Source organism: Callospermophilus lateralis, chromosome 7, assembly GCF_048772815.1.
Source record: "Callospermophilus lateralis isolate mCalLat2 chromosome 7, mCalLat2.hap1, whole genome shotgun sequence".
In the NCBI taxonomy this organism is placed as follows: Eukaryota; Metazoa; Chordata; class Mammalia; order Rodentia; family Sciuridae; genus Callospermophilus; species Callospermophilus lateralis.
In genome coordinates, this window is record NC_135311.1 from 121,857,361 (window position 1) to 121,885,227 (window position 27,867).

At 54.2% G+C, this 27,867-nt stretch overlaps 1 protein-coding gene across 1 annotated transcript; it reads right to left on the minus strand.

Moving 5' to 3' along the window:
* Nucleotides 1-189: 189 nt before the first annotated feature.
* LOC143404513 (antizyme inhibitor 2-like) lies at nt 190-27,776 on the minus strand. The gene is made up of 13 exons (XM_077110080.1): nt 27,693-27,776; nt 26,923-26,982; nt 25,962-26,031; nt 10,643-10,722; nt 9,899-10,015; nt 9,128-9,301; nt 8,485-8,657; nt 7,276-7,410; nt 6,478-6,643; nt 5,830-5,977; nt 2,128-2,228; nt 554-771; nt 190-214 (listed from the first exon to the last, which is right to left on the minus strand). Exons 1-13 carry the CDS (start codon nt 27,774-27,776, stop codon nt 190-192), a joined length of 1,551 nt encoding a protein of 516 aa, XP_076966195.1.
* Between the last annotated feature and the right edge of the window lie 91 nt (nt 27,777-27,867).

The following is a 27,867-nucleotide window of genomic DNA, read 5'->3' on the forward strand; positions in this document are numbered from 1 at the left end:
CAGGGGAATAGCTTGGACCTTAAAAATGACCATCTCAGGGCTCGGGGGGTGGCGCAGCAATAGAGCACCTGCCTAGCAGGAGGCCCTGGGTTCCACCCAGCACCACCAAAAAAACAACAAAAAATAATAGTGTACCCCCGCCCCGCTCACCAGGCATCTGGAGCCACTCCATTGCAGCCACACAGGGGCTTAAGGTGCCATCTCCAGCAGGCTTCTGTGAAAATGTGATGTCATTCACAGGGTCAGTCCCTCCACCTCCTCAGGGACCAGCCCTAGGCTGGGCAGAGCAAGGGCCTCAGGGCAGGGGCTTGTGAGTCAGCCGAGGCAGGTAGGGAGGGTCATCTGGAGAGCAATAGAGTCTGGGATGCCGGAACCTTGGACTTGATTGGGGAGACTCTAAGACAGGTCAAGCCCATAAGCAGAGGCCAGTGTACCAGCCATCGGACACACTGGGCCCTGCCAGAATCAACGAGGGAAAGAAAGCCTCCCGGGGCCAGGCTCAGGCCCTGGCAGAGTCCCCCGCTGCCCTCCCCCAACCTCCTCCCCCAGGCACCTGAGCTGGGGGCCGGAGGCATAGCAGACGCTGGCCGGCAGGAAGCCGTTGAAGGTGGAGCTCATGGAGCACGTGTAGGCGCCCACACAGGGGAAGATGAGCCAGTCGCCCACGTCCAGCTCGGGCAGCCACACCTCCTCCAAGGACAGCCTGTCAAAGGCATCACAGGTGGGGCCGTAGAGGGTGCAGGGGAAGAGGCGGGGCTCTGAGAGGAACTCCTACCGGGAGCAAGGGTGAGAGGGTCAGAGAAGCAAGAGTGCACCCCCCCCACCGGCTCCCCAGGCCCAGGGTAGGCCCCTGGGCGCAAGTGGCAATGCACCAGCAAGGACACTGTCATTCAACACAAGGAGCCATGATTGGGCAGCTACTCTGCGCCCGGCAGCCTCTGGGATGACACTGCTCTACAGGAAGACCCTGTGACGAACCCAGCCTAATTCCCTCTTAAGATCAGGAGCCATCTTGTCAAAAGTTAAACAAGATTCTTTTCTGTTTTCTGTAAAATATTAGGATTTCTATGTGGCCTGGCCGTACTTGGATGTTTTAAACTTGCTTGGAATGCCTGCCCGTGCCTTGAACTCACCCCTGCCTGGTTTTCCCTGACCAGATAACAACCCTCTCTGAAACCCTAATGGCGCCTCATAAATTCTGATGTTGGAATCTAAACTTACTCCCTAAGTCCTGAACCACCATTCAGACCATTGACCTACTACCTGCCTTTGTATTATGCTTGTCAAAATCCCGTTATCTATAGGTTCTCAAGACACCCCCTTTTTGCAACTTTTTGTGCTATAAAACTGTGCTCCCAGAGAGCTGGAGGTCTGTCTTCTAACCCTCGGATTTTGGGAGAGGGACAGTTCCAGCTAGTCAGAATTACAAGCTTGCTTTAATTTGATTTAAAATTGTAGTTGGAGGTCTTTTCTTTGCGTAGTTCAACACCTGCCCTCAAGGAGCTTATGTTCTATGCAGGGACACATCCCAGCCCTGCTGATCCCCCAAAGCAGCCACGTGTGGGAAGGCAGTTTGCCAACTGCAGCATGTGAAGATTCCACTCATTAGTCCCTTAGACATCCAGCCTCAGTGTTAACACTGGAGCCACCCCGTGGGTCTTAACAAAGGCTGATGCCGGGGCCCCTGGTCCCTGAAAAACGCTGATTTAAAGGGTCCGAGGGCATGGCCCGGCACTGGGGCCTCTAAAGCCTCGCAGGTGGTGCCAATGTGAAGCAGTTTGAGAACCATTCCTTTGAGGTCTCCTGTACCTCAACATTCAAGTATTCACGCTCATACACAGAGTGCACACGGAGATACACGCGGAAGCACCCAGGGCCACAGATGTGCAACCTCCACCGACCCATGCACCTGGGCGCCCAGGTACCTGCACAGGTGCAGATGGTCAGGCCCCTCTAGGAAGCACACAGAGCTGGACACCAGGTCCCTACACATACTCCTGGTGTGGTCACTTGTAGAACCAGGTTCTATCTGAGATCCTTCACTTCCTCCTCCCTCTCAGGGCAGGAGCCTGGACCTGGTGGTCTCAGGGTCTGGGAAGAGCCGGAGTCACACAAGGGCCCACTTACCTTCACCACGATGGGCGTCCTGGGGGTGGGCTCCCTGAGGAAGATGCGGAAGGAGCCATACTGGCCCTCGTTGAGGTAGTAGAGCAGCTTCCGGTGGCCCCCTGGGAGCGGGAATGGTAGGACTGAGGGTGCTTGGCTGGTGTCACTACTGACTCTCCACACAGGAGCCCCTGCACCCTTGGGAGAGGCCAGCCCCTCTGCCCAGAGCTGGATAACTCCTGTCCCCTGCCCCAAGAGGCTTCCCTGATCCTCTTCCATGCCTGGCCAGGGCCTGTCCCTGGGCCCCCACGGCCCTCTGCTCCTCCCAGCAGAGCATGTGCCCTACAGCTCAGGAACTGCCCTGGGCCTCCACGTGTGTTTCATAACATGCTTCACCACACCTGAGCAGGCACAACCATCCTTTACAGCAGGGAAACTAAGTCTTGCCAGAAGTCCACAGGGGAAGGTGGCAGGGCTGGAACTCATCCCGGGTCACAGATCCCAAGTCCTTGGCCTTGGGCCAGGTGTCTGAGCACCTGCTGAGTGGGGGCAGAAGAGGGAACCACGGGCCTTTGTGTGACAATTCCATTTGTTTTGTTTTGTTTTGCAGCACCAGGGGTTGGCCCCAGGGGCTGAGCTACCCCCCAGCCCTGTGTATTTTCTACTTTGAAGGAAGGTCTCACTCAATCGCCATCCTCCTGCCTCAGCCTCCGGGTGGCACAGCTACACCTGGCCGACCATCCTGTTCTGGTTGCTCCTCGTGGTGGGCTGACTTGTCTCTTTCCTTCCTGGCAGGGCTGCCTGGATGACCGAGATTTTGATCTGCGTGTTCTTGGTGCTCTGGTCTCTGGGGCCCTGTGCATGCCTGAGGGATTAGTCATCCCCAGAAGAGCTCATTCTTGGCAGCAGCAAAGGACTCCTGCCCTTTCCCCTGGTTCTCATCCCAGAGCCTGGCCAGTCCTAAGCCTGCCTGCGCTGTGTGCCAGCCTCGCCCATTCCTTCCCTCAAAACCACAGTGAAGACCTCTGCCCTCTCCGTTCACTTTCTCCTTCTGCCTGCCGACCAGCTGTGGGGCTGTCCCACACGTGTGAAGTTCTCCCTTCAGGACAGCTGTTTCTGAGTCTATGTCTCACAAATCTGCCTACATTTTAAAACAGTGCCCTCCTCTAGCCAGCACTGACTGCTACATGATTCTCACCTCCCTCCATCTAAGCTCCCTGCCTCTAATGATATCGCTAATGTAAACCTGTGGCAGCTTTCTCCCTAGTTGCTGACCCCCAGGTCCTCTGGACATGACCTCCAAACAAACCAGTTTCTTTGCAGTCATTAGACTGCACTCAGCACATTGCTTCTTGGATTAAAACTCAGAATTTTACACTTATTTCTGTAACACTGGGGCATTTCAGTTACCACCTAGATGCTCTGGTCTTTCTGAATATTGACTTTCTCTCCCCAAGTTTCCTGCTCCAATTCTCGCTGCTGTCCGTCACCCTTTGCTCCTCCCCTTTCTTCAGCTGCTGTTACTGAGCTGCTCTCCCCAGCCCCAGGCCCAGCCCATGGACCCTGAATCAGTTCAGGATAGTTCATCACGACAACCCTGAGGCTTGACAGCCCCTGATGGAGTCAGACGGACCTAGGGCCCCATCGTGCCACACGCTGGCTGTGCCGCCGTGCACAAGGCCTTCCCCTCTCTGTGCCTCAACATCTCCACCTGTTTAATGGGAATGACCCAAAGCCACCCCACAGGATCGTTGAGCGGAAATGAGATAAAATATGTAATTCACACATCATGCTAGTTGGCAGCTCTTTCTATTGTGAACATAAATAACCAGCTCCAAATACCTAGAACAGACTTTGGTGAAACGAAGGCTGAAATCATATGCTTCATCTTATAACTTTTGTTGTTGGTGGTGGTGGTAGTACTGGAGATTGAACCCAGGGGAGCTTTACTGAGCCACATTCCCAGCCCTTTTTATTTTTTATTTAGAGACAGGGTCTCATTAAGTTGCTTAGGGCCTCACTAAGTTGCTAAGGCTGGCTTTGAACTTGTGATCCTCCTGCCTCGGCCTCCCCAACTGCTAGAATTATAGGCGTGCACCACCTTGCCTGTAATGTTCTTGACTGAGACATTCTGCAACGAAATGAGATTGTTGACATGACTGCCTTGGGGTGTTGAAGCGGTGGCCAACCACTTGTCAAAAGGATATGGAAGGGGATTAAAGAGATTTGTAAGCAGTGACATGTCAATTTCCACTAAGCCACAGTGGATTGGATCTAGTCATGTTCTCTCTTTCATCATGAAATTGAGGTTCTGGTTAGTTCTGTGAGAACAGCAAACCACCTCATTCTCATCCACAAAACAGATGGACAATGGAAAGACCCTCCAGTGGTAGACGGACTCCACTGTCAACAGGCTTTGTCACCTTCTGGGCCAGAATCCTCAGGATATGATCATAGAATACTGCCTGATTTACTTGTGAGAATTTGGGTACACTTGCTATATTTTTGATTCTGTGAATTGGTACCTTTTCACTTGATTAAAGAATTTACTAGTCTGGTTCTGCAGCTCTAAGTAACTCAGTGGTAGAGTCCTGTCTAGCTTGTGCAAAGGCCTGGGTCCATCCCCAGCCCTGGAAAAGAATAGGAAGGAAGGAAGGAAGAAAGGGAGGGAGGGAGGAGGGGGGAGGAACGGGGAAGGGAGGGGAGGGGGGAGGGAAGGGAGGAGGGGAGGGGGAGGGAGGGGGAGGGGAGGGAAAGGGAGGGAGGGGGAGGGGGGAGGAAGGGGAAGGAGGGGGAGGGGGGAGGGAAGGGGAGTGAGGGGAGGGAGGGGGAGGGGAGGGAAGAGGGAAGGGGGAGGGAGGGGAGGGGAGGGGGGGAGGGAGGGGGAGGGGAGGGAAGAGGGAAGGGGAGGGAGGGGAGGGGAGGGGAGGGGGGAGGGAAGGGGAGGGAGGGGGAGGGGAGGGAAGAGGGAAGGGGAGGGAGGGGAGGGGGAGGGAGGAGGGAAGGGGAAGGAGGGGGAGGGGGAGGGAGGAGGGAGGGGGAGGGAGGGGGAGGGAGGGGAGGGAGGGAGGAGGAAAGGGGAGGGAGGGGGAGGGAAGAGGGAAGGGGAGGGAGGGAGGGGAGGGAAGAGGGAAGGGGAGGAGGGAGGGGAGGGGAGGGGGAGGGAAGGGGAGGGAGGGGGAGGGGGAGGGAAGAGGAAGGGGAGGGAGGGGAGGGGGAGGGGAGGAGGGAAGGGGAAGGAGGGGGAGGGGGAGGGAGGAGGGAGGGGGAGGGAGGGGGAGGGGAGGGAGGAGGAAAGGGGGAGGGAGGGGGAGGGAAGAGGGAAGGGGAGGGAGGGGAGGGGGAGGGAGGAGGGGAGGGGGAGGGAGGGGAGGGGGAGGGAGGAGGGAGGCAGGAGAACTTACTAGGCTTAGTTACAGGGTATACATTACAAGGGTGCCTGGGACCTGAGCTGTATTCTGTGACTTTAACTTTATAAATGCAGCATAAATTCACGGGATATTGAGGAAGAAAAGACCTTTTGTCTTCATTCCGGACTTCACAGTCTATTTGAGAACAAGAAATTAGTGACACTATGGGTTTTTTTCCAAACCCAATGCAAATCTCGTTTCCTGCTGATTACGCACCAGGGGCAAAGCCTAGCCCAGCTGCCCATCCTCTGCCCAGGGCCTGGGGATGCCTGGCCCGTGGCCTCCCCACCCAGCGCCCTCCGGGCCCACCCACCAGGCCCCAGCACGGCCTTCTTGCCAATGATGTTGACAGCGGCTGTGCAGACAGGTCCCATGTAGAAGCGTCCAGGCTCCGCAATGACCTCAACACCAGTGACCTCGGGAAAGTCCTGGGCCAGGGCAGCATTGATGACACTCGCCATCTGCAGGGACAGACCCAGCCTCTCCTGTGGCCAGTTCCTATACAGTGGGCTTAGCATGCTCCGTTTCCCTCTGCCCCAGTGACAGTGACAGGGATGTGGAGAGGTTTGCTCACCCCCTTTTACTGAGGAGGGAGCAGGTAGGACCCAGAAGGGTGAAGGCACCCAGCAAGAGAGGTAAAGGCACCCTGAGAAGTGGGAGGTCAGAGCATTTAAATCAACCGACAGGAGAAGGAGAATGTTCCCTGATCTGGGGATTGCAAACTTCTACCCGACTGCAGCCCAGCCAGGGACAGCAGGAACGTGTTCCAAGAGAGACACAGCAGGTAGCGCATGCGCAGTCAGGCAAAGGGCTCTGAACACAGACGCACCCCAGGTGTGCACAAGAACCCCAGGTGTGCACAAGAGCCTCCCAAACACCGGGCTTTCACGCTCACATCGTGTTGCTCACCCCAGACTGGGACACCAGACTCCCTCCCAGTTCCGGGGGCCATCTCTCGCACCTCCTCAAACACAGGCTCAGAGCCCTCGGCTCCAGGGAAGCCCCCTCCAAGATCCAGGAGGCTCATGTGGTGGCCGGCCCCGCGGCCCATCTCGAACACGCGGCGGCAGTCAGCAATGGCCTGGGCGAAGCTCTGGGGGGTCTGGCAATCGGAGCCCACGTGGAAGCTGAGCACCACCGTGGCAGGTGGCACGGGAGACACACAGATGGAAATGCAAGGGTCAGCGTGAAGAGTGACGCATTCAGAAACACCTGCCCAGGCGCTGCCGGGACGCAGGTGAAGAGCAGAGACCAGCACAGATCTGACACCTCAGAGTGCCCCTCTGCACGGGCCCAGGTGGGTACCCAGGGAATGTGCAACCTGGGACATGCACAGGGTGTCCTCAGGGGTGCACACACCCCACATGAGGATCCTGGAGTTGGGGACTATGTCACCCCCAGCTGCCCCGCCCAAGGCCTCCATTGCAGGGTCTTGGAGGGTCTGTGGTCAGAAGTCTGACTCCCAGTCCCAGTGCTCCCCAGAAGGCCGGCTGAGTAATCAGTCAGGGCCAGAAAGGGTGGGCCATTTCCTCAGGTGCAATATTTAAGGGGGGGGGCACCAAAACATCAAATCACATTTGATGCGATCTTTCCTTTTTCATCTTATTTTGCTTTTTGTAGTGCTGGGAATTGAATCCAGGGGTAAAGGCCACTGGGAGCCAGAGAGGCCACAGCTGGCCCAGCATGTGCATTGAGTAAAGGGCTCAGGGGGGCACCAGGACGCCCGCCTCCCCGTCATGGAAGGCTACTGCTCACTCACCTGACTCCGACCACAGCCAGCCCCAGGTCTCTGGCTCTCGTCAGCAGGTGTCCACAGGCCTCCAGGCTGGCACCAAACTTGGTGTTCAGGGGGAATCTGCTCTTGCTGTCCTCGGCCAATATCCGGAGGACCAGCCTGGGGCAGGCAGGAGGCATGGCAGGAGAGTTTAGGCACGTGAACCTGGAAGCCTTCTTTACCCCCCCCTCCACCGCACCCCCACCAACCCCCCTGATTATCCAGCCTCTGAGACAGAGGGAGTGGACTTGGACTCCTGCCAGGCAAGAACGAGCAGGAAAAGGATAAAATCGTAAACACACCTTCTGCAGAACCAGAGATGGGTTCTTTCCAATTCTTAATTGATTTTATTTTTTGAATACATGACAGTGGAATGCATCACTACTCTTATTACACATATAGAGCCCAAATGTTCCATATCTCTGTTTGTATATAAAGTGTGTTCACACCAATTCATGTCTTCATAGATGTACTTTGGATAATGATGTTCATCACATTCCACCATCCTTGCTAACCCCCTGCCCCCTCCCTTCTCCTCCCTCCCCTCTGCCCTATCTAGAGTTCGTCTATTCCTCCCATGCTCCCTCTCCCTACCCCACTATGAGTCAGCCTCCTTATATCAGAGAGAACATTCGGCATTTGTTTTTTGGGGGATTGGCTAACTTCACTTAGCATTATCTTCTCCAATGCCATCCGTTTACTTGCAAACGCCATGACTTTATTCTCTTTTATTGCTGAGTAATATTCCATTATGTATATATGCCACAGTTTTTTAATCCATTCCTCTGTTGAAGGGCATCTAGGTTGGTTCCACAGTTCAGCTACTGTGAATTGTGCTGCTATAAACATGGATGTGGCTGTGTCACTGTAGTGTGCTGTTTCTAACTTTCTCAAGACCTCACAGCATGAGACCCAGGCCTCTGAGAAGAGAGCCCTGTCTCACTCCAGTGTGAGTAATATCCCGCTCCCCCCCACCCAGTGCTGGGGATTGAACTCACAGCCTCACACAGGCAAGGCCAGTGCTCTACCACTGAGCCACGCCCCCAGCCCATGTGAATTCTTTTTCTTTGACATCATGGGTCAGATGTCCTTGTGCCAGGCTCTGTCTAGTGTCTGTGCAGACAAAAGCAATTGATACCAATGTACACCAGGGAAAGCATTGATCTACTGACCCCAATTCGTATGCTTGCTCACCTGGCCTCAGGGTGGTGCTTGGCCACCTTGGTCAGCTCCTCCTCGCTGTCAAAGGTCAGGAGCTTCACCCCCTGGCGGGCTGCATACTGAATGTGGGCACTGGCCTTGCAAGGGTTGGCAAAGATGATGCGTGAGGGGGCTACACCCAGGCTCAGCACCTGCTCCAGCTCCACCTGTCATGGGTGAAAGCCAGAGTTGCTGACCTTCTACTCTTTGGGGACAGGAAGATTGGCCTGAGCAAATGGAGCTGCCCAGGATTGAACCCCAGCTACCTACCAAGCACTCCACTGGGAAATTAAGAGTTAGCCTCTTTTTTATTTTATTTTTGGTACTAGGGATTGAACCCCAGGAGCACTTTACCACTGAGCCACATCCCCAGCCCTTTTTATTTTTTATTTTGAGACAGGGTCTTGCTAAGTTGCCTAGGCTGGCCTCAAACTTCTGATCTTCTTGCCTCAGCCTCCAAGGTTACTAGGATTACAGGCGCCCACCATCACATTTGGCCAGAGGAAGAAACTGAGGGTCAGAAAGGTCAGCTAGCTGTACCAGGACAGGAGTGTGCTCTGAGGCTTGAAGCCTGTGCTCCCCCATTCCCTAGCAGGCTGCCCACCTTAGTCACACGGCCCCGTGGACACAGGCTCACCTGGCTGGCACAGTCAAAGCCTGTGCCCAGGGCAGCCAGGACGCGCAGCACCCAGGGGCTGCTGCTGCACTTCACCGCATAGAAAGGCCAGACTCGTGGCAGGGCCTGGCGGAAAGTCGCGTGGCGGCTGGCCAGCATGTCCAGGTCGGCCACCATGAAGGGATCTCGGTGGACCTGTTGGGGCAAGGACCCAGGGAGAGAAGGCTGGGTAGCCGCTAATCTCGCACAATCCCCTCGGCTCTATGAAACGCTAGTGCTTTCCTCTTTCAGATGGAGAAAGGAAGACTGAGAAAGAGACACTGGCTCAAGGTCAGAGAGCAAGTACACAACACAGACGAGTTGAACCCGGGTCTCCCCACCCCCTGCCAGAGACCAAACAGGCCCTGGGCGTGTTAGGACCAGGCTCTGTGCTGAGCCACATCCTTAGCCTTCTCTAACCATTAAAGGAAAAGAGCAGAAGGCATCATCTCTATGGACCAAAGCTAGGAAAAGGAGGCTCCCACCTCCACTAGAGGGTCTGACCCAGTAAAATCCCCCCTGACCAGGGGGGCTGCGGGGAGCAGAGCTGCTCATCAAAGACCCCCAGGGGGCCTTGGAAAAAGACTTGTGAGATGGCCTTGCAAAGCCACAAAGCAGGAAGCCGCTTTTCTCACCCATCAAAGGGACAACCAAGACTCCCACCTCCCATGGCCCCATTGCTGCTGTCCTGGTCCTCCCCAGCCTCTGACTGTAGACCAGAGGCCTGTGAGCTCCTGCTGACTCCCTCCATACCGAATCCGAATCCGAGAGCTCCTGGATCTTCCTCAGGACTTCCTGCCGGGCCGATCCCCCAGGACCCAGGGCGATGAGCTCCGCTGGCCATGGGCTTCCAGGGGACCTGAGACTCTCCTTCAGGCCCCAAGGTGGGTGCTGGTCCCTGAGACTTCAGCTGAGGCCTCCTCCAGGCACACCCCCGGCATCCTGGAACCGGCCTGCTCTGAGGACCGGCCTCTTCCTCCCAGATCCCTGCTGGCCTTGGAAGCCTGAGTGGCTGGTCTGAGTCCTTGACCCCCACCTCCCTTCAGCCCCAAGACTCCACAGCCCTGGTGAGTTTCTCCAAATGGATGGGCCATGGCCCCAGCCCAGCCTCCGTCCCACACCTGGTACGGGCAGCAAGACCCGTGGGCCCACCCGCCCAGTGGGGGGGGCTATCATCCCTCCCAGGCTCCTCCGCCTAATGCTCCCATTCAAGTGAGAGACTGAGGCTCAGTAGAAGTGTGGAGTCCAAAATCCTCCAGCTCCCAGGACATCAGAACTGGGACCTGGGAGAAGGCAGGGTCCTACAGCCACATGTCACCAATACGGACAAAAGGGACTAGAGGCCCAGGTCAGCTGGTTAGTAGCAGAGCTGAGCCTGGAACCGGACTCCCTGGAGCAGCCACTGGACCAACCCTGGCCGCTGTCACCTGGGACTAAGGTGGGGTCAGCCTGCGGCCCAAAGCTCCAGCTCTATGTCTGCAGCCCCTCCTGACTCACCTGGTGGCCATGGCGACCTGCTTTCTCAGGAACAGCCCAGGGAGCAAGGTCAGTGGTGTCCCCAAACTCCAGGTAAAACCCTGTGGGAAGGACAGATCCCGAGTAGCGGATGTGCCTCCCCACCTGTCCCCGCCTAACCTCATTCCCCGGCCTTCTCTGTCCCAACCTCCAAGGCAGGAGGTCTCCTGCACAACAGGTGCCCAGACTGTCACTCTTGTCATATGCGAGCATCAGCAATGGCCCGAAACAGAGGGAGCCGAGATATTCCTATTCACCCTTCCTCCTGAAGGTGGAAACCAGGACCCGGAAGTGACCAGATCACACAGCCGACTGGGAGTGGGCCCGGGAGGAGAACCAACCCCTCCGACTCCCGGGGAGCGGGCCCCTCACACTTGGAGCATGAGCCAGGCTCTCCCGGATGGAGCCTTTTGCCCTCAGCCAGATTTAAGTATCTCTGGAAGCTTCTGCAAACAGAAGCCTGAGCCAGTCTGCATCATGGCTCAGGGGCTCGTCACGTCCTCACCCCTCCCCACCCTACTTTTCTGTGGGAGTCTCCACTGCCTCTGTGTGACCTCCTGGCCCTCCCAGGCTAGAGCCTCCACCTTGGGGCTGGGATGTCAGCTACCACTCTCTGCAGGCTACACCCACTGCTGTGCTGAGTCCTCTGCGATCCTCCAACAGATCTATGGGGCCAGCTGTGCCTGGGCAGCGGGTGGGGAGGACAATGGCAGGGCCCAGGTCGTCCTGTGCTTGGGTTAGCAGAGATATGAACCTTTTTACTTTTTAAATACTTTTTAGTTGTAGATGGACACAATGGCTTTAATTATTGATTTCTATGTGGTGCTGAAGGTCGAACCCAGTGTCTCACACATGCCAGGAAAGTGCTCTACCACTGAGCTATAACCCCAGACCGAGATGTGGATCTTAAGCCGGAAACTAACCCTCTTACAACCGTGGACTGCCTCCCGCTTGCACCCCCTCTGGGGCCTTGCCTCCCCAGGACAGCAGAGGGAAGCCCATGGCCTTGAAATCAGCCGGTTTAGCATCTCAAGCTGTGTGGCTGTGGGCATGTTAATTGACTACTCTGAGACTCAGTTTCTTTGTCTGGAAAATGGAAAATCAAGGAGCAGGATAAGGATTAAGTGAGATAATATGCACAGAGTACCTCAGTCTCACTGTTGGTCTTTGTGTTTGTCATTCTGCCCATCTGACTCTTCCCCACCAGATGGCCATGCCTGGGAGACAGGAACCCACTCTGCATTTCTGCGTCCTCCTATGAAATTCAACACAGAGCCCAGTGCAGTCAGGCATGCCTGTGATTCCAGCTACTCAGAAGTCTAAGGCAGGAAGATTAAAAGTTGGAGGCCAACCTCAGCAATTTAGAACCTGTATCAAAATAAAATAATAATGAAGAGAACTGGAGATGTGGCTCAGTGGTGAAAGCCCCCAGGTTCAATCCCCAGTACTGGGGGGAGTGGGGGAGCATTCAGCACAGAATTTGCCTCAGTAAATATTTGTAGGAGAAATAATGCATTTAGATTGAGGGTTTAGATAAAGGCCAGTGTGATATTGTGGTATGGATGTCTTGGTTTTTGTCCATGGATCCTGGCTCAAAACTCCCTCCCTGAGGCCAGCCACAGAAGCCAGGCCTTCTTCCCCAGGCCGTCACAGAAACTGAATCTTCCCTGCCTTTCTATCTCACCTCCAGGCGCAAAGACTCTCTGACCCACCCTCGTCCTATAGCAGGTCATAGACCCTTCTCATTCCAGAAGGGTGCCGTCCTGAGGTGGGGGGGAGTGGGGGGAGGGCGCACAGAGAGGCCAATAATGATGCAGAAGCCACCAGTCTGTGACCATCGGAGATGCAGGGAAGCCTCCCTGGGGATCCAAAGGGACAGAGCTCCCTCCAGCTGAGCCCCTTCCTACACACCTGGCCTTCCTTGGCCCTTGCCCTTTGTAATGACCTTCATAATAAACTGGAGAATGGAAGGGCTGCCCTGAGTCACCTGAGCCAGTGCAGAAAATTCACCTAAGCTGAGGAGGGATGGTGGGAACCCAGTTCATAGCCCGCCTGTCGGAAGCACAGTGAAATCATCTAGGGCTGGCCACAGGCATCTGGCGGGCAGAGCAGTCGGACCAGGGACTGTGGGATCTGGGGAGTCTCCAGATAGACAGGTAACAGGGGTTCACTTGATGATTTGACTATGTCCCTTGTAGCTTTGAAACGTACATGTGGGTTTCCCCCCAACCTTCTCCTCCCTATTATCTTCTTTCCCCTGATCTCCTTCCCGATCTCTCCTCCCCCATCTCATTTTCTCTGAATCACCTCTATAAAAGCCCCCTGTTCCTGCTGATGGGCAGAATCATAGCCTTGGGACAGGCTGTGATAAAACTTCTTCCTTTTTCTCAAAACTGTGTCCTCATTGTTGGATTGGCATCGGGGACAAGGACCAAGCTTTCATAACAGTGTCGGAACGTCCGCTGCAGCGCTGCCGGCTGGCCTGGTGTGTGGGCAGAAGGCCCCAGACGTCTCCTGGGGTGATCACGAGTTGGGAGCCGAGGGAACACAAGACCCAGCCTGTGACTCCACATCCTGATAAGGACCCAGAGCAGCAAAGACCAGTGGGACAGAGGGACCCGACCAGAAATGGAGCTCAGAGCAGGGGACTTCAACAAATCGCCTAGGAGGACAGATCCACAGAATGGGTGGGGAGAGCGACGTGGAAAGACCCTCCCCCACAGGAAGACGGTGTAGAAAGCTAATATACTTTTCAACAAACCATTCAAAACTTCAGAAAATGGGATTGACTATGTGAACTCTCCGGGGATGATTTCTAAGCTGGGATGGGACCCGAGAGGACACTGAAGGATCAGCAGCCTTGGTGGCACCTGATTTCTAAACGCTGCATATTCTTGAACACAAAATTCAGTTCTTGCTGGGGATTAGGAGACCTGGGTGGGGGTGCTGACCTGGGATTGACTCACAGGGGAGTGTGACCCGAATACGTGACCTTGAGTTAGGCTGCGGCTTTGACATCTCAGGTGGTAAGCTCCAGGAAGTCACGTTAGAGTGACAGATGCCAGGTGACAGCCAGCACACCCAGGTGGCCCCACTGAAGGGTCTAGGTGGCCCTGAAGGCCTAGCGGGAGGGAAGGAGGAGAGAGAGGGAGGGAGGGAGGAGGAGTGAGCGCACGGGGCAATCCTCCACTGGGCCCTCCACACTCTCACCCCCAGAGACCAAACCTCCCGGCTCTGGGAGCTCACAGGTCCAGGCAGGACCAGGAAGAGGCTGAGTTGGAAGGAGGACTCTCCCCTCTAGGGCCCTCCTGAGTCCTTTGTGGAAAGAGGTGGGTGGAGATGCAGCATGAGCCAGAGAAGTTCTTCGGCTCTGGGAGTCCAAACAGGAAGGTGGAGTCAGTGGCTTCCACAGAGACCCCCACCCCCCCACGGCCACCCACAGTACTTTTAACTTGGGTAAGTTTTAAATACCGCCCCCCTTTTTTTTTTTTTTAAGTTTTATTTTACTTTTTGTTTTTCTTGAAGCCCTGGAGGTTGAACCCAGGGTGCAGGATAAGCCAGGGCTCTAAGGCTGAGCTACATCCCCAGCCCTACGTTTTATTTTACTTTGAACTGACACATAATAACCGAATTTGTTCACAGGGTGCCATGTGGTGTTTCTATGCATGTATACAGGTGGAGTAATCAAATCAGAGCGACAAGCACATCAATCACCTTAAGTGTTTATCTTTTTTTTTTTTTTTGGTGAGAACATTTAACCTCTCTCTTAGCTGGGTGCGGTAGCACACGCCTATAATCCCAGCTACCCAGGAGGCAAGGCTCACTGTGATACAGCCCAGGCTCCGCTCCAGCGACTGTATTCTTGGGTCACTGGGGTTAAATGCGATGACTTTGGTTTGGTCAGTGTGGGTGTCATGAGTGAGCTATGGCATCATAGACCAAACGTCTGCGTCTTACCACAACGTCAGAATTTATCGAATAACGATAAATTCACAAGGTACATCACTTTCAGTGGCCGGTATCCACTGACTACTCACAGGTCACCTGAAAACCACGAGTTCTTTTACCCTATTCCAGTCTTACTTTGTAATATCCATGATACTCAAGTCACGCATCGTGTGTCACACACACAGATGTGGGGCGTGTGTGACAGAGGACTAAGGGAGGGGTAAGGTGTTCAGAATGCTGGGTCGAGAGCCCAGGGGAGAGGTGAGAGCAGAGTCCCAGAGTCCCAGGAGCTGGTCAGAGAAGGACTTAACCAGCCAGTGTCACAGAGCCGTCAAGGCAGAGGGTCTGGATGCACAGCAGTTCCAGTTCTGGGGTGCCAGCTAGGTGTCAGCTTGGAGTGGGCCCACGTTGTCATCATGGTAGAGGACATCCCACTGCCGAAGCCTCAAGGGACAGGGTCAGAGGCTCATAGCTCTGGCAGTTCCCCTGGGCAAAGCTTATGACAAGTGACCAGGTGACAAGGGCAGGGTGCTGCCGAGTCCACCCTTAGTGATGACACCAGCCTAATTCCACCTTAAGATTGGAAGCCATCTCGTCACAAAGTCATGAAAAGTTAATTTCTGTTTTACTATAAATCACTGCGATTTCTAAACTTGCTTGGAATGCCTGCCCGTGCCTGGAACTCACCCCTGCCTGGCTTTCCCCGACCGGATAACAACCCTCTCTGAAACCTCGGTGGTGCCTCATAAATTCTGGAGTTGGGATCTAAATTTACTCCCTAACGTGAAATGTTGAACCATTTAGATCATTAGCCTACTATCTGCCTTTGTATTATGCTTATCAAAATCCTGTTATCTGTAAGTTCTCAAGACACACCCCCCACACTTTTGCAACTTTTTGTGCTATAAAACTATGCTCCTAGAGAGCTGGGGGCTGTTCTCTGGCCCAGGGTTTTCGGAGACGGTCCTGGCCAAAATTACAAGCTTGCTTTAATTTGATTTAAAATTGGAGTTGGTGGTCTTTTCTTTGTGTCAAGGTTTAACATTAGGGGACTTCTCCTTTGATGGAGACAGCCTGAAAACTACTGTTCTGCTCACCTTGGAGTAACTAAGAGCAGGCCACAGACTGGTCTCCACAGTGGGCCAAGGGACTGCTGCTCACCTGGGTTAAGGTCAAATAAGGTTCACACACACCACAGAACCCTTGGGACCATTGTTGGATGTCACAGCCACCTCACATTTCAGCTCACGATGACCATGGTGAGGTCAGAGCCGGGAGAGTGGACCATGCTCCACTCCAGGGTTCATCACCTGATGAACGCAAATGGCCCTCTCTTCTGAAGATGGCCAGGAGACACTGTGGCCTGCACATTCATTAACTCCAGGGTGTTCCGGCACCTTCCATTTTATAGATGAGGAAATGAGGCCTGTGGCTGAGATTTCCTGGGATCTCTTTCCCAGCTTGGGAAAGTCTGCAGTGGATTCTGAAGTAGGTGTCCAGAGCCCACAACTGGGCAGCTTCCCCTCTGGGAAGAGGGAAGACTTCTGGTTACCTTCTAGAAAGAAGAAAGTTTCTGTCCCTTCGTGACCTGCTTAAATATGCACGGCAAGAGCAAATTGCCTCCGGAAGCTACTGGGGAAGAGAATGAACTGCAGATCGTTCTGTACTCGGGGCCTGCAAATGCTTGTCGGCGCCTATCCTGGTCCACATTCCGGCCGGGCTGCCACCACGCCATGGAAGCCCAGAGGTTAGGAAGGACGAGGGCCAGCTGCTTTCAACACTTCCATGGTGAAACCAGGAAAGCAAGACCCCAGAGAGAAGCTTCTTCTGTCCTGTTAACCCATATAACAAACATTATAAGAGCACCTACTAGGCGCTAGGCCTCCAGGTCAAAAACAGGCAGGGAAGCCAACAGGACCTCCTTAGGTAGTGGTGGGTGATGTTCTTGCAGGTCTCTTGAAAAAGCTGCAAGAGGAGAGACTCTGCCTAGGGGCCCTGGGGAGAAGGGCCTTTAGGGTTGAGCCTGGAAGACCTGCAACAGATAGTAAGAGAAGTGTCCACTGTGTGCCAGGCACAGAGCATTCATTCTATCGACGTGTCCCAAGGTGAACTCTTGACCATCATCCCAACTTGGTTACTGGTAACTTTCAATTCCCAGTGAAAGGCGGCACCACCCAGTCGTTACACAAGCCGAGACATTAGGACGCCTCCTCCACACTGCCCAGCCTCACTCTCCATGGACACATCGGATCCTTGTTGGCTTTCCTCTTCCGTGTCCCAGATCGTCCACTCCTCTCCGTCTTGGCCATTGACCCCAGTGGTTTTTCCTCTGCCTTGCCCTGCAGTCTGCCCTCCACCCTGCAGTCAGAGCGCCCTCCACTAAGAGCAGATATGATCCTGGTTCATCCCTTTTGAAAATCTTTTTTTTGTGTGTATGTGTGTGTGTTTATGTGTGTGTGTGAGGATGTACCTGGGATCAAACCCAGGGGCACTGAATCATCAAGCCACATCCCCAGCCCTGTTTGTATTCATGTTAGAGACAGGGTCTTACTGAATTTCTTAGGGGCTCACTAAGTTGCTGAGGCTGGCTTTGAACTTGTAATCCTCCTGCCTCAGCCTCCCCAGTAGCTGAGATGAGAGGCATGTGCCACAGCACCTGTCTAGAAAGACCTTTAGAGATGACGAAAACCAGTAGTCCTTGCATCTGTTGTGACATTCAGAGACCCTCTGTTAATTCAACAAAATGTGTGCTTCGTTCTAGAAAAGTGCGTATATATAATGATAACTCATAGGTTAAGAAGCACTGATTGGATCTGTCCCCTCCAATTCTATAAATGACATTTGAATGAGACGTCGACGCGAGTCCTAGGGAAACACTGCTGGCTGGTGTTCATCAGACACCAGGAAGTCGCCTGGCATCTTCCATGCACAGGACTCTGAACCATTCACAGCTGCTCCTCTGTCTTCAGGAGCCAGGGCCTCTGGGATGTGAGCGGAACAGCCACAGGTTCTGCTCTCACAGGGGGAACGAACGGTCGCCCTCTCACCCTGCTGAAGAGGAGCGGCTGACTCTGAGGCAGTAGGAGAGGACTGCGAGAGGAGGGGAATCTACGTCAGACCTGGAGGGACAGCCTGGCACAGTCATCCAGTTACGAGTCACCAGGATTAGTGTGGACCATGAAGGACAAGAGACTCAGTGCCAAGAAGGACAAATGGTTCAACGGGAGGACCTGGAATCTTCCATGACATCCTTGAACCAGCTCTGGTTGGACATGTGATAATGAGGTGTCTTTGTTGTCTAAGTCACTGGTGAGGGGTCGCATTACCTGCTTCAGTGACTCTGATAATACAGTCAATTATCATAACAAGAAGTAACAGATAATGATTTATAAAGTGATAAATCAAGAAAGACTAGAACAAAAGAAAACTTCCTGCATAGGATGTAGTTCAGTGACAAGGTGCTTGCCTCACATATAAAAAGCCCTGGGTTGGATCTCTAGTTCCCCCCCACACACAAAAAAAACTTGGTTCTCAATCTTGGCTCCACTTTAAAATCACTGGGGAGCTAAGGAAACCCAGTTGCCCAGGGTCCTCTCCAGCCCGATCCCATCAGGTTCTGGGGGGTGGGATGTTACAGCTGCTCCCAAACGTGCCGACTAATGTGAGACCATGAATCTAGAGGATAAGGAATGTGGGACAGATCTGTTGATTCTGGGGGTAGGGCACAGAGGTATCAGGGATTGAACTCAGGGCACTTGACCACTGAGCCACATCCCCAGCCCTATTTTGTATTTTATTTAGAGAGAGGGTCTCAATCAGTTCATAGCACTTCACTAAATTGCTGAGGCTGGCTTTGAACTCACGATCCTCCTGCCTCAGCCTCCCAAGCTGCTGGGATTACAGGCGTACACCACCGCGCCTGGCCAGATTTTCATTATCTATTATTTTTTTTTCATTATCTATTATTTATTATTATTTTTTTCATTATCTATTATTTAATACTGTCTTATTAGCTATATGACTTTTATTTAAAGTTGAAAAGGCAAAAAATTAAAATTAAAATAAAAAAAAAATAATAAACTCTCTGCCAAAGAAGGAAGCAAACACCTTCCATGGCAACCTGCAGAGGGCTCCCAACCCACCCCAAGTTAGCTGACTGTGGGACAAATGCCCCCTGTTCCCATGGGTCTATCCTCCTCTTCCTTCTCACATGGAGGTGATGTAACTCACCCAAGGTCACAGAGACAGGTTTGTCAGCTCAGTGTCATAGACCAGGGCTTCTTTGACAGTCAGCAGAATAGGGACCCCCTCAGGCAGGGCCTGTAAATTCCCTGTGCTGTGGCTCCGTTTCCTGGGTGACCCCACAGGAGGCTGGAGGTCAGACCTGTCCACACCTGCCTGAGGACAGACACCCTATGGAGCAGATCTGGATTTCCTTGCCCCACCCAATGCACAACTTGTACCCTGTCCTCGCTGGGATATGTTCCTGTGTACTGCAAAACCAGCAAACCCAAGAGGCTCTGACTCAGGCGGGTGCAGAGTCAGGTGGGGCCAAGCCAACTTGAGCTGGGAAACAAGGGATTATTGTTCCTGTTTTATGGATGAGGAAATCGAAGTTCAAATTTTCAGATGGTTCTGTGGAGCATGGTGGTGGAGTTCAGGAACTCTGCAGCCAGACTGCAAGGTTCACGCCCGCTGTGCACTTGACCTTGGTGTGTCTCTTCTTTCCTGTCATGGAGACTGACACGTGCTAAGTTCTCGGGGTTGATGTGAGGACTGATGTCAGCACCCATGCAGGGCTGCGGGCAAAGCCTGGTTTCATGGCCTGACCCTGTAACTCCCACCCGGCACCGGGGCTCAGTGGGTGTTCCGAAATGGGTGTGCAGACATGGCTGAGCTGTCCCAGGAATCAGGAAGCAAAGGGCCACTGGTTAATGTTCTGTAAAGAACTGAGAAGATGCCAGACTCTTGTATGATCTGTGCACACAGCAAAAAAGAGTCAGCCCACAAATCACAGCCGAGGCAGAAAATAACCCCCGGATCTCTCCAGCTGGAGCCTGAAATGGTTTTCTGGTAATTTCTCTGGTTCAGAATCTGAGGCAGGGCAGGATTCCAGAGAGGACCGCTTGGCTGGACAAGGACAGGCCAGACTGTGAAGGTCAGGTTTGTCTGACCCCAGAACTTATCCTGGTGGGAGGCGGAAGGCAGAAGAGCAGGCACAATCTGGTTTGGTGTAGGACACTGACCCTGAGTCCCCTGCCCTTCGGCTGTGTGATCTTGGACTCCCACACTCTTGCGTGGGTGGAATCACCTGCCTCTTCAGAATTTCCGTCTCCGATTGGACAGAAGAACCCTCAGGTGAGCTGCTAACACCCCAAAGAGCTCTACTTCGCCTCCTTCTGATTTCTATCCCAAATTGAGCAGAAGAACCCCAGGGTGATTGGTAACCAAACCAGAGAAAATCAGCTCAAACTGGTTCAAACCACATCAAAAAGAAGTCAGTTCAAGTCGGGCATAGTGGTGAACACCTATAACCCCAGCTACTCAGGAGGCTGAGGCAGGAGGATCACAAGAGGCCAGCCTCAGCAACTTGGCGAGAACTTATCCCAAAATAAAAAATACAAAGTGCTGGGTACAGCACCGGGGTTCAATTCCCAGTGCCTCCCAACCAAAAAGTCAGTCCACAGTTCCAGTCTCTTCCAACATATTCTTCCATTTTTCAAAGCCCCCCGCCCCCGGTTTCCTTAAAGCCCCCATTTGGCCATACACAAATCTGCTCAGGCACCAGCAGCCTGACTCCTATGGATTCCATCTGCAGCATCAAAAACCAGCTAAAGGAAAGGGCCAGGTGTTTTTTTGTTTTGTTTTGTTTTGTTTTTTGCCAAAGTTCTTTTGGTTGCAAGAAAACCCCCTGCACACTGAAGGCTGGAGAGGGCATTCCCTCAGGAAAGTGAGGCGTCTTAGAGGAAGGGGGCCAAGCAGCCGCCTCAGGACAGGGAACGGGAAGCCTCTGGGGCTCAGGCGGCCCCTCCCGCATTCCATCTTCATTCCGGCTTCTCTGAGGTGGAACCGAGGCCAGGCGGGAAGGTGGCCTGTTCAAGCCAGCAGCTCACACAGCAGAGCCAGGTCAGGGATGTCGGGACCCTCCTGGGGAGCTCTGACGTCACAGGCTGCTCTGGCCTGGCCGGCTCTGGCTGTGATCAGTGCCCTGACCCACCAGGAAGCCCTCCGGCCCCACCGGCTCAACCACAGGCCCACAGTGACCTGGCCTTCCTCCTGAGACCCTGGACCCCTAAGGGGATTGATGGAATCCGAAGGTACAGACTGGGGGCCTCGGTAAGATTTAAGGGACAAAATGCAAAATTACTCATACAAAACTGCTGAGCCTCTCCCTGGGCCTCAAGAGAAGCTTGAGCGAGTGGAATGTCATGAAGTTGAAGCTTCATTAGCTTCAGGATAAATCTGCCTCTGGTTGGGAAGCAGCTGGAAGCAGAGTCCTTGGGGGGAAGAAGCCGGTGGCTGGACGTTCTCTGCACGCTGCTGCCACCTGGGGGACAGAGGCCCCCGCTGAGGTCCCAGGGAGGCTGGGCCTCCAGGGAGATGAGAGACACCACTGAGTGCAGCTCTGTCCCCAAGTGTGTGACCATGAGCATGGAAGTGATACTAAAATAATCCCCCTGCACCCTCAGAAGTGCTGAGGGAAAGTCCCACCTTGTGCTGGTGGGACAAAAAGGACGAGGGATGCTGTTGGACCCCAGGGGTCAGAGTCAACCAGGACACCTGCAGCCAGGAAGGAGACATGGCCACCGCAGGAGAAGCCACCCACGGCAGACAGGGGAGGAGGGTGCTTCTCTTTCGTTCCCACCCTCTGAGCTCCACCTGAGCCTCCATGGTTGAAGCTGGGGAAGCCAGCTGAGCCAGGACAGGGGACCACAGTCTGCAGGGCCAGGTGAACAAGGGCAAGACAAGGCGTGGACCCCAGGGCAGGAGGCCAGGCTGCTCAGGGGGCGCTGAGGTGAGCCAAGGGCTTTGGTGCCACGTGCAGAAGGCCCTTGGGGAACCCGAGCTGGCTGTCAAGCAGACAAGTGGGGTTCGGGCAGAAGCAGAAGGGGAGAGCGCTCCAGCAGAGGGAACGGTCCTTGCCGAGGCAGTGGCCCGGGCGCAGGTGGTGAGCTACCAGAAATGCCCAGCTGGGCAAAGCGGGTGCCCATGGGGCTGGAATGTGAGCAGGGGAGACTTGTGGAAGGCCAGCGCCAGGCTGAGGCCAGTGGACTTCATCCCACGTGTGGTGGGCTGCCGCAGGAGGGCTTCCAAGGGGAGCAACAGGCTCAGAAGAGCACATTAGAGGGAGCTCCGTGGGGCAGCAGAGAGGCTGCACTAGCGACAGCAAGACCATAGCCGGGAGGCCATCGGGGCTGTCACTCTGGCTCTAGAGAGTGCCACTGAGGGGCTGGGCCTGGCAGTGCTGGCAGTGACTGGAGAGGGAGGGAGGGGCTGGGTGCAGAGGTGCTCTGCAGCCTGAGCAGGTGGGGTTCCAAGAACACACAGGGGCTTCCACCAGGCTCTCTACACAGATGGTGTGGCCTGCTGGTGAGGGAGAAGGTCACAGTGAGGACAAGGCCCAGGTTCGTGCTGAGAGGCCAGAGACACTCCGGCTGAGTGGAGCAGCCCTTCACCGAGATGGGAACAAGCGGAGCCCGGCTGAGATGTGCTGAGGTCCTGCGGAACGTCCCTGGGAAGGTGACCAGACTCTGGAGACGGAGAAAGAAAGCTGGAGTCACCAGCACAGAGGCAATCCCAGAGCCCCAGAGAGTGAACACGGCAACCCTGGTCTGGGCAGCGAGCTCCCGCCACAGTCACTGATGCCATAAAGCCAGGCTGGACCTGAGCATCGCGGAGGGGCCAGGCCTGGAGGCTGCAGAGGCCAAGGGGCCACCTGGAGCCGGGCGTGGAGGGGTGGAAGAGCGTCCCCCCCACTGGAACCTCAGAATGGGACTTTATTCAGAAATAGCATTTTTGCAAATGTCATCAGTAACAATCTCAAGATTAAATCCCCCTGGATTTAGAGTGGGCCCCACCTCCAAGGCCAGTTGTCCTTATATAAAGAGGAGAGGGCACAGAGACACGGAGAAAGTTGTGCAGCAGATTGGATATTGCTGGAACAAGCTGAGGGAGGTCTGGGTCACCAGCCCCAGAGGATCCTTCCCTGACACCCGAGGTCACACTTCAGCCTCTAGGACTGAGGGAATACTTTCTGTTGTTTTAAGCCACCCGTCAGCGGTGCATGGTACAGCAGCCCAGGAGACTAATATCTGGGATTGGAAGCTTCAGAGCTCTGTCCACAACATGTACAAAATGTCTTCCTCTGCTCTGCTTGGCATGCGATTCTGACACACAGATTGTCCTCCTGCCACCAATCTGCCCAGGTGGCACTCACCTCTCACCTTCACTGAGCAATGGCCTTCCCTGCACATTGACCAATCCACTCTGTTTCTCTTTGCACTCCTCCTTCAGCACAATCTGCCCATTCTGTCACCCAAGGATTCGTGGGAGATGGGTCCTTCTGCTCTCTGTATCTGCTGTCCTTTGTCTGTGAGGTGCTGTGACTCTTTGCGTTGTGTAATTTGGGATTGTGAGCTCATCTTTGTGGTTTGAGGCTGGGACTCCTCAGAGCAGACTCTATGGCTTCGGCCAGGCATCCCTGGGACAGTACCAGCCACAGACCATTGAGTAGATTGATTTTGCAGCTTTAGGATTTCTCAAACCATGAAGAAAAGGTAAGTTTGAAACCTAAATCCTTGGAAGGCTTGACGTGCTTGTAAGTTCTCCCAGGATAAACAATCTTTCTCGTTACCTTTCTGTGCCAGTGGGCAGGGTGGACTTTTTCCTAGTGCACTTTTTTAATTGAAGGTGTCTGCGTATTGGGAGGAGGGTGGATGGATCAAACGCCTGTTCCTGTTGCCAGGCCCTTCGTAGCTTGGCCCCAGATGGCTATGAAAAGTCAACCTACTTGGTTACTGTAGCACAGCCCCGAAGTTTTCAGGTTGCCTTCTCTGTCCATGTACAGAAGTCACAAGTCCTAATGAGTTCTTCTCTCGTCTTTCTCCCTGTGCCAGAGACCTTCTATTGACAGCCCCATGCTCAGCCTTCCTGGCCTTTCTATACTCTCTGTGCCACCAGGCTGCAAGCCTGCAAACTACAGTTCCCAGATCCCCTTGCAGTTGGGTTTCAGAGGTTCTGCCAATGGGAAGCACTCATGCCAGAGAGGAAGGTGGGAAGAAGGTGGAAGTGCCAGGCAAGACTTCCAGCCCTGGCAGGGAAGGGCCCCTGCTAAGGGGCTGGATGGCTGTGGCTCCTGTGCTGGAGCCAGCAGTTCAGAGATAGCAGAGGGGCCAGCTGGCCAGCCATTCTGACATGACAGTGGCAGTGGCAAGGGAGTGTATCTTGCTGAAGGGTAGTGGCCTTGGGAACACTGGCAACGGTGCAGGACAAAGGACAGCGGGCTCAGACTGTAGGCTTCCCCGGCTCCTAATCTCTCAGGGAGAGGATGCTCTCAGGGCTCAGCCTCAGCCCTTGACGCCACTATGCTTCTCTGTCCCTGGAGCAGACGTATTCCTTGCACTCTCACAGGCCACAGATGCCTGGAGAATCAAGCCCCACTCCCAGGACCCCTCAGCCAGGGGTGCCTGAGGGTTGGTGTGGAGTACTCGGCCCCTGGGTCCTCATGTGGGTCACTCTGAGGCTAGTGTTTTTTTGTTTGTATAGTATCGGGGATTGAACTCAGAGGCACTTAACCACTGAGCCACATCCCCAGCCCTATTTTGTATTTTATTTAGAGACAGGGCCTCACTGAGTTGCTTAGCGCCTCACCATTGCTGAGGCTGGCTTTGAACTCGCGATCCTCCTGCCTCAGCCTCCCAAGCCGCTGGGATGACAGGCCTGCGCCACCGTGCTGGTGAGGCTGATGTTTTATACCCCAGCATTTCCCAGGCTCTCAATGCTCACAGTCACGAGCTGTGTGTTTGCCCTTGGTGGCTGCCCCCTCCCCTGCAGCTCCAAAATCCATGTCTTCAAATCCTTGTGTCAGGGTCACCCCTCCCAGAGGGGATGATTTAAGACCCTGAGGATCGTGTCTTCCACACTGATGGCACTTACAGCTTCTCTCTGCAAATCGCCTCTCTTGAATCCCTCTCTGTCTAGAGTTTGGGAGTCCTTTTTGTTTTCCTGATAAGAACCTGACTAATTCACATCTCAAGTGGTCCGTACATTCAAAAAGGGCAGCCTTGGTCAACACTCTGCACCCAGCATAGGGCCCAGCACACGGTAGGTACATAATAAATACTTGCTGACTGACATGCAATGGAATGAAGTGCTCTGACACCTCTTTAGTGTCTCCATGCTCTACGCATATCTTGTCATTAGCTCCTCACATGCACCCAGGAGGAAGGCATAGCTACTATGTTCTGTTACAGATAAGGAAACAGGTTCAGAAAATTAAGCCTCTTGCCTGGAAATCTTTTCTTTTCTCTCTCTCTCTCTCTCTCTCTCTCTCTCTCTCTCTCTCTCTCTCTCTCTTTTTAGTCCTAGGGATTAAACTCAGGGGCCCTTTACCACTGAGCTACACCCTATTTATTTATTTATTTTTAACATACGTATTTATTTTTGGTACTGAGAATTGAACCCAGGGGCACTTTACTACTGAGCTAAGGGATAAAAGGGATCTATCCTTTTTTTTTTTTTTTTTTCTTTTTCTTCAAGACAGGGTCTTGCTAAGTTGTTCAGAGCCTCACTAAGTAGCTGAACTAGCCCTGAACCTGCAATCCTCCTGCCTCAGCCTCCCGAGTAGCTTGGATTACAGGCATGCACCATCATGCCCAGCCCTTGCCTGGAAATCTACAGTAAGTTATGGTCTCTGCATTGTAATTCTGCTTGTCACCAAAGTTCCAGAAAGGCCAGCCTCCATAGAGCTACACTCTGCATCCAGAGCTGCAGTAGTTCAGCTGGACAGGGCTGGCACAGACGGGAGGTGACAGCAGGATGGTGTTATAAGATATGTGAGACGACTCCTGGATTCCCAAGATTTTTTGAGGATGGCAACCTTGTGGGGAAAAAAAAGAATTTCCCATGATTCAGGTGATGGAGTCTTGCTATTATGGATGACAGAAAGCAAACGTCTTCTTGAAGGTCTGGCATAGACTGGTTAGGCCTGGCGGCCTGTGAATTCCATGTCCAGACCCACCCATCCCCCATAACAAAGACGATTCACTGGAGTATCTTCCCAAAGTCTACGCATTCCCCTGCAGTTCCTGCCCGTGATCTGGACTCCTTGGGGCTGGACCCACACCTGCCTCACCTGTTCCCCCAGCAGGGGCACTCATCCGGCCAGGATCTGGATCTAGGGCTCTGCGGACTCCAGAAGACGCCTGGGGGAAAGGTTGTGAGGTGGACAGGGCACTTTAAAGCCCCTGGTCCCCAGCCCTGAGGCTGCACACAGCTGAGCAGTGCAGCTGGGCCCTGGAGGCAGAGCCCAGGGGGACGTGATATCTGAAAGCCTGGGACCAGCCACACGGCCAGAGGCCCCAGGAATCCTGCTCCTCAATTCTGCTCCAGTGGAGGCTGCACCTTGTAAGTCTCCACCTCCCTGGGACAGGCTCAGAGGCAGATTCAAGTCGAAGGGCAGATGGACACTGGGCTCTGGTGAGTCCACAGGGGAGGACGGGTTCCCTGGAACTGGTTCCCCACGACTGTGTGATCCCCACTTCCTCTTCCACCCCCACCCTCAGACCTGAGCTGGGGGTCCCCGGCAGAGCAGAGAGCCACGTGCGGGGGGGGGGGGGTGGCGTTGAAGGTGGAGCTCCTGGGGCACACGTAGGGGCCCAGGGCCAGCTGCGGCAGCAGGACCTCCTCCAAAAAGAGCTGGCCACAGAGGGTCCAGAGGAAGAGGGGCACTCGCGAGGATCAAACACAAAAGCTGGCTTATCACTCCCACCCGGGATACCCGGGCCCAGGATTCATCGCTCGCATCAATGGCCCAGGGTCCAGGGTCTGCCCACACAAGGCCTCAGGCTCCTCACCTGTAAATGGGCTGGTGGTGTCAATGACTGCTCCAAGGCAGGGGTTGGAACCTGCTTGCAGGTGTTCCCTGCAATGCAAATTTGTGACCTTTCTGATTGCCAGGCTGCACTGCAGGTCCCCTATCATCAGATCTTTCTCAGTATCTTAAAAAGAGCTGAAAAATCCAGACATTCATCAGATATGTCTAGATTTCTCAATATTTTTAACTACAATTTAAAGTTGATGGGGGTCAAACGCACCCAGGGGCCTCCTATTTGCAACCTCTGTTCTGAGGGTACCTCCACATCCAGCTTTCTAGCCTAATGGGAGGGGAGAGGCAAAGACACAACCAGGGACACTAACACACATGCATGTGCAGAGAGATACACACACATATACAAGCAGACTTGTACACAGACCAAGACACTCATTGTTCAGGAGAGAGAGTAAAAATATTTACTATGTGGCTTGTAGTTGTAAATGCCATCAAACTGGAGGAGGACACTGTGTGACAGTTTGGTGTTAGATTCTGGGAGGCTTGAGTGGCAGGACCGCCTGTGAAGTGGGAAGAATTTCAGTACTTTGGAAAACAGGCTATACCAGAGAATCCTGGGGACCATCTCCTGGCCCGCAAAGCTGCCATATCCAGCAAACGCTCTGACCCCGGTCCCCATGTGAGCATGCGTCTGAGTGTGCACTAACCATCAGGGAAAGCGTCCCACTGGGGTCAGACACATCCACCCTTCCCAATGTGGGAGGCACAGGGCACCTCAGGGAGGGTCAACACCAGGGCCACACAGGTGCCCCTGACTTTCACCGCCACATGAACCTGGGCGCAGGCTCTTGAGGAAGATGCAGAAGGCACCATCGCGACCATCACTGAGGCGGCTTCCTGGTGCCTCCTGGGAACAGGAGAGGCCAGTGTTGTAGGGGTGCTCAGTCGTACCCTGACCCAGACCCTGGAATAGAGCCAACCTCCTGCCCATCCTCCCCAGAGGGCCTGGGGATGCCTAGACAGTGACATCCCCACGCAGGGCCCCCTGGCGCCCCCACCAGGCTCCAGCATGGCCTTCTTGCCAATGACGTTGATGGCAGCTGTGCAGATGCACGCCATGGCTCTGCAATGACCTTGACTCTAGTGTCCTCAGGGAAGCCCTGGGCCAGGGCAGCATTGATCACTCACCAACTAGAATTGAGGTGCAGGA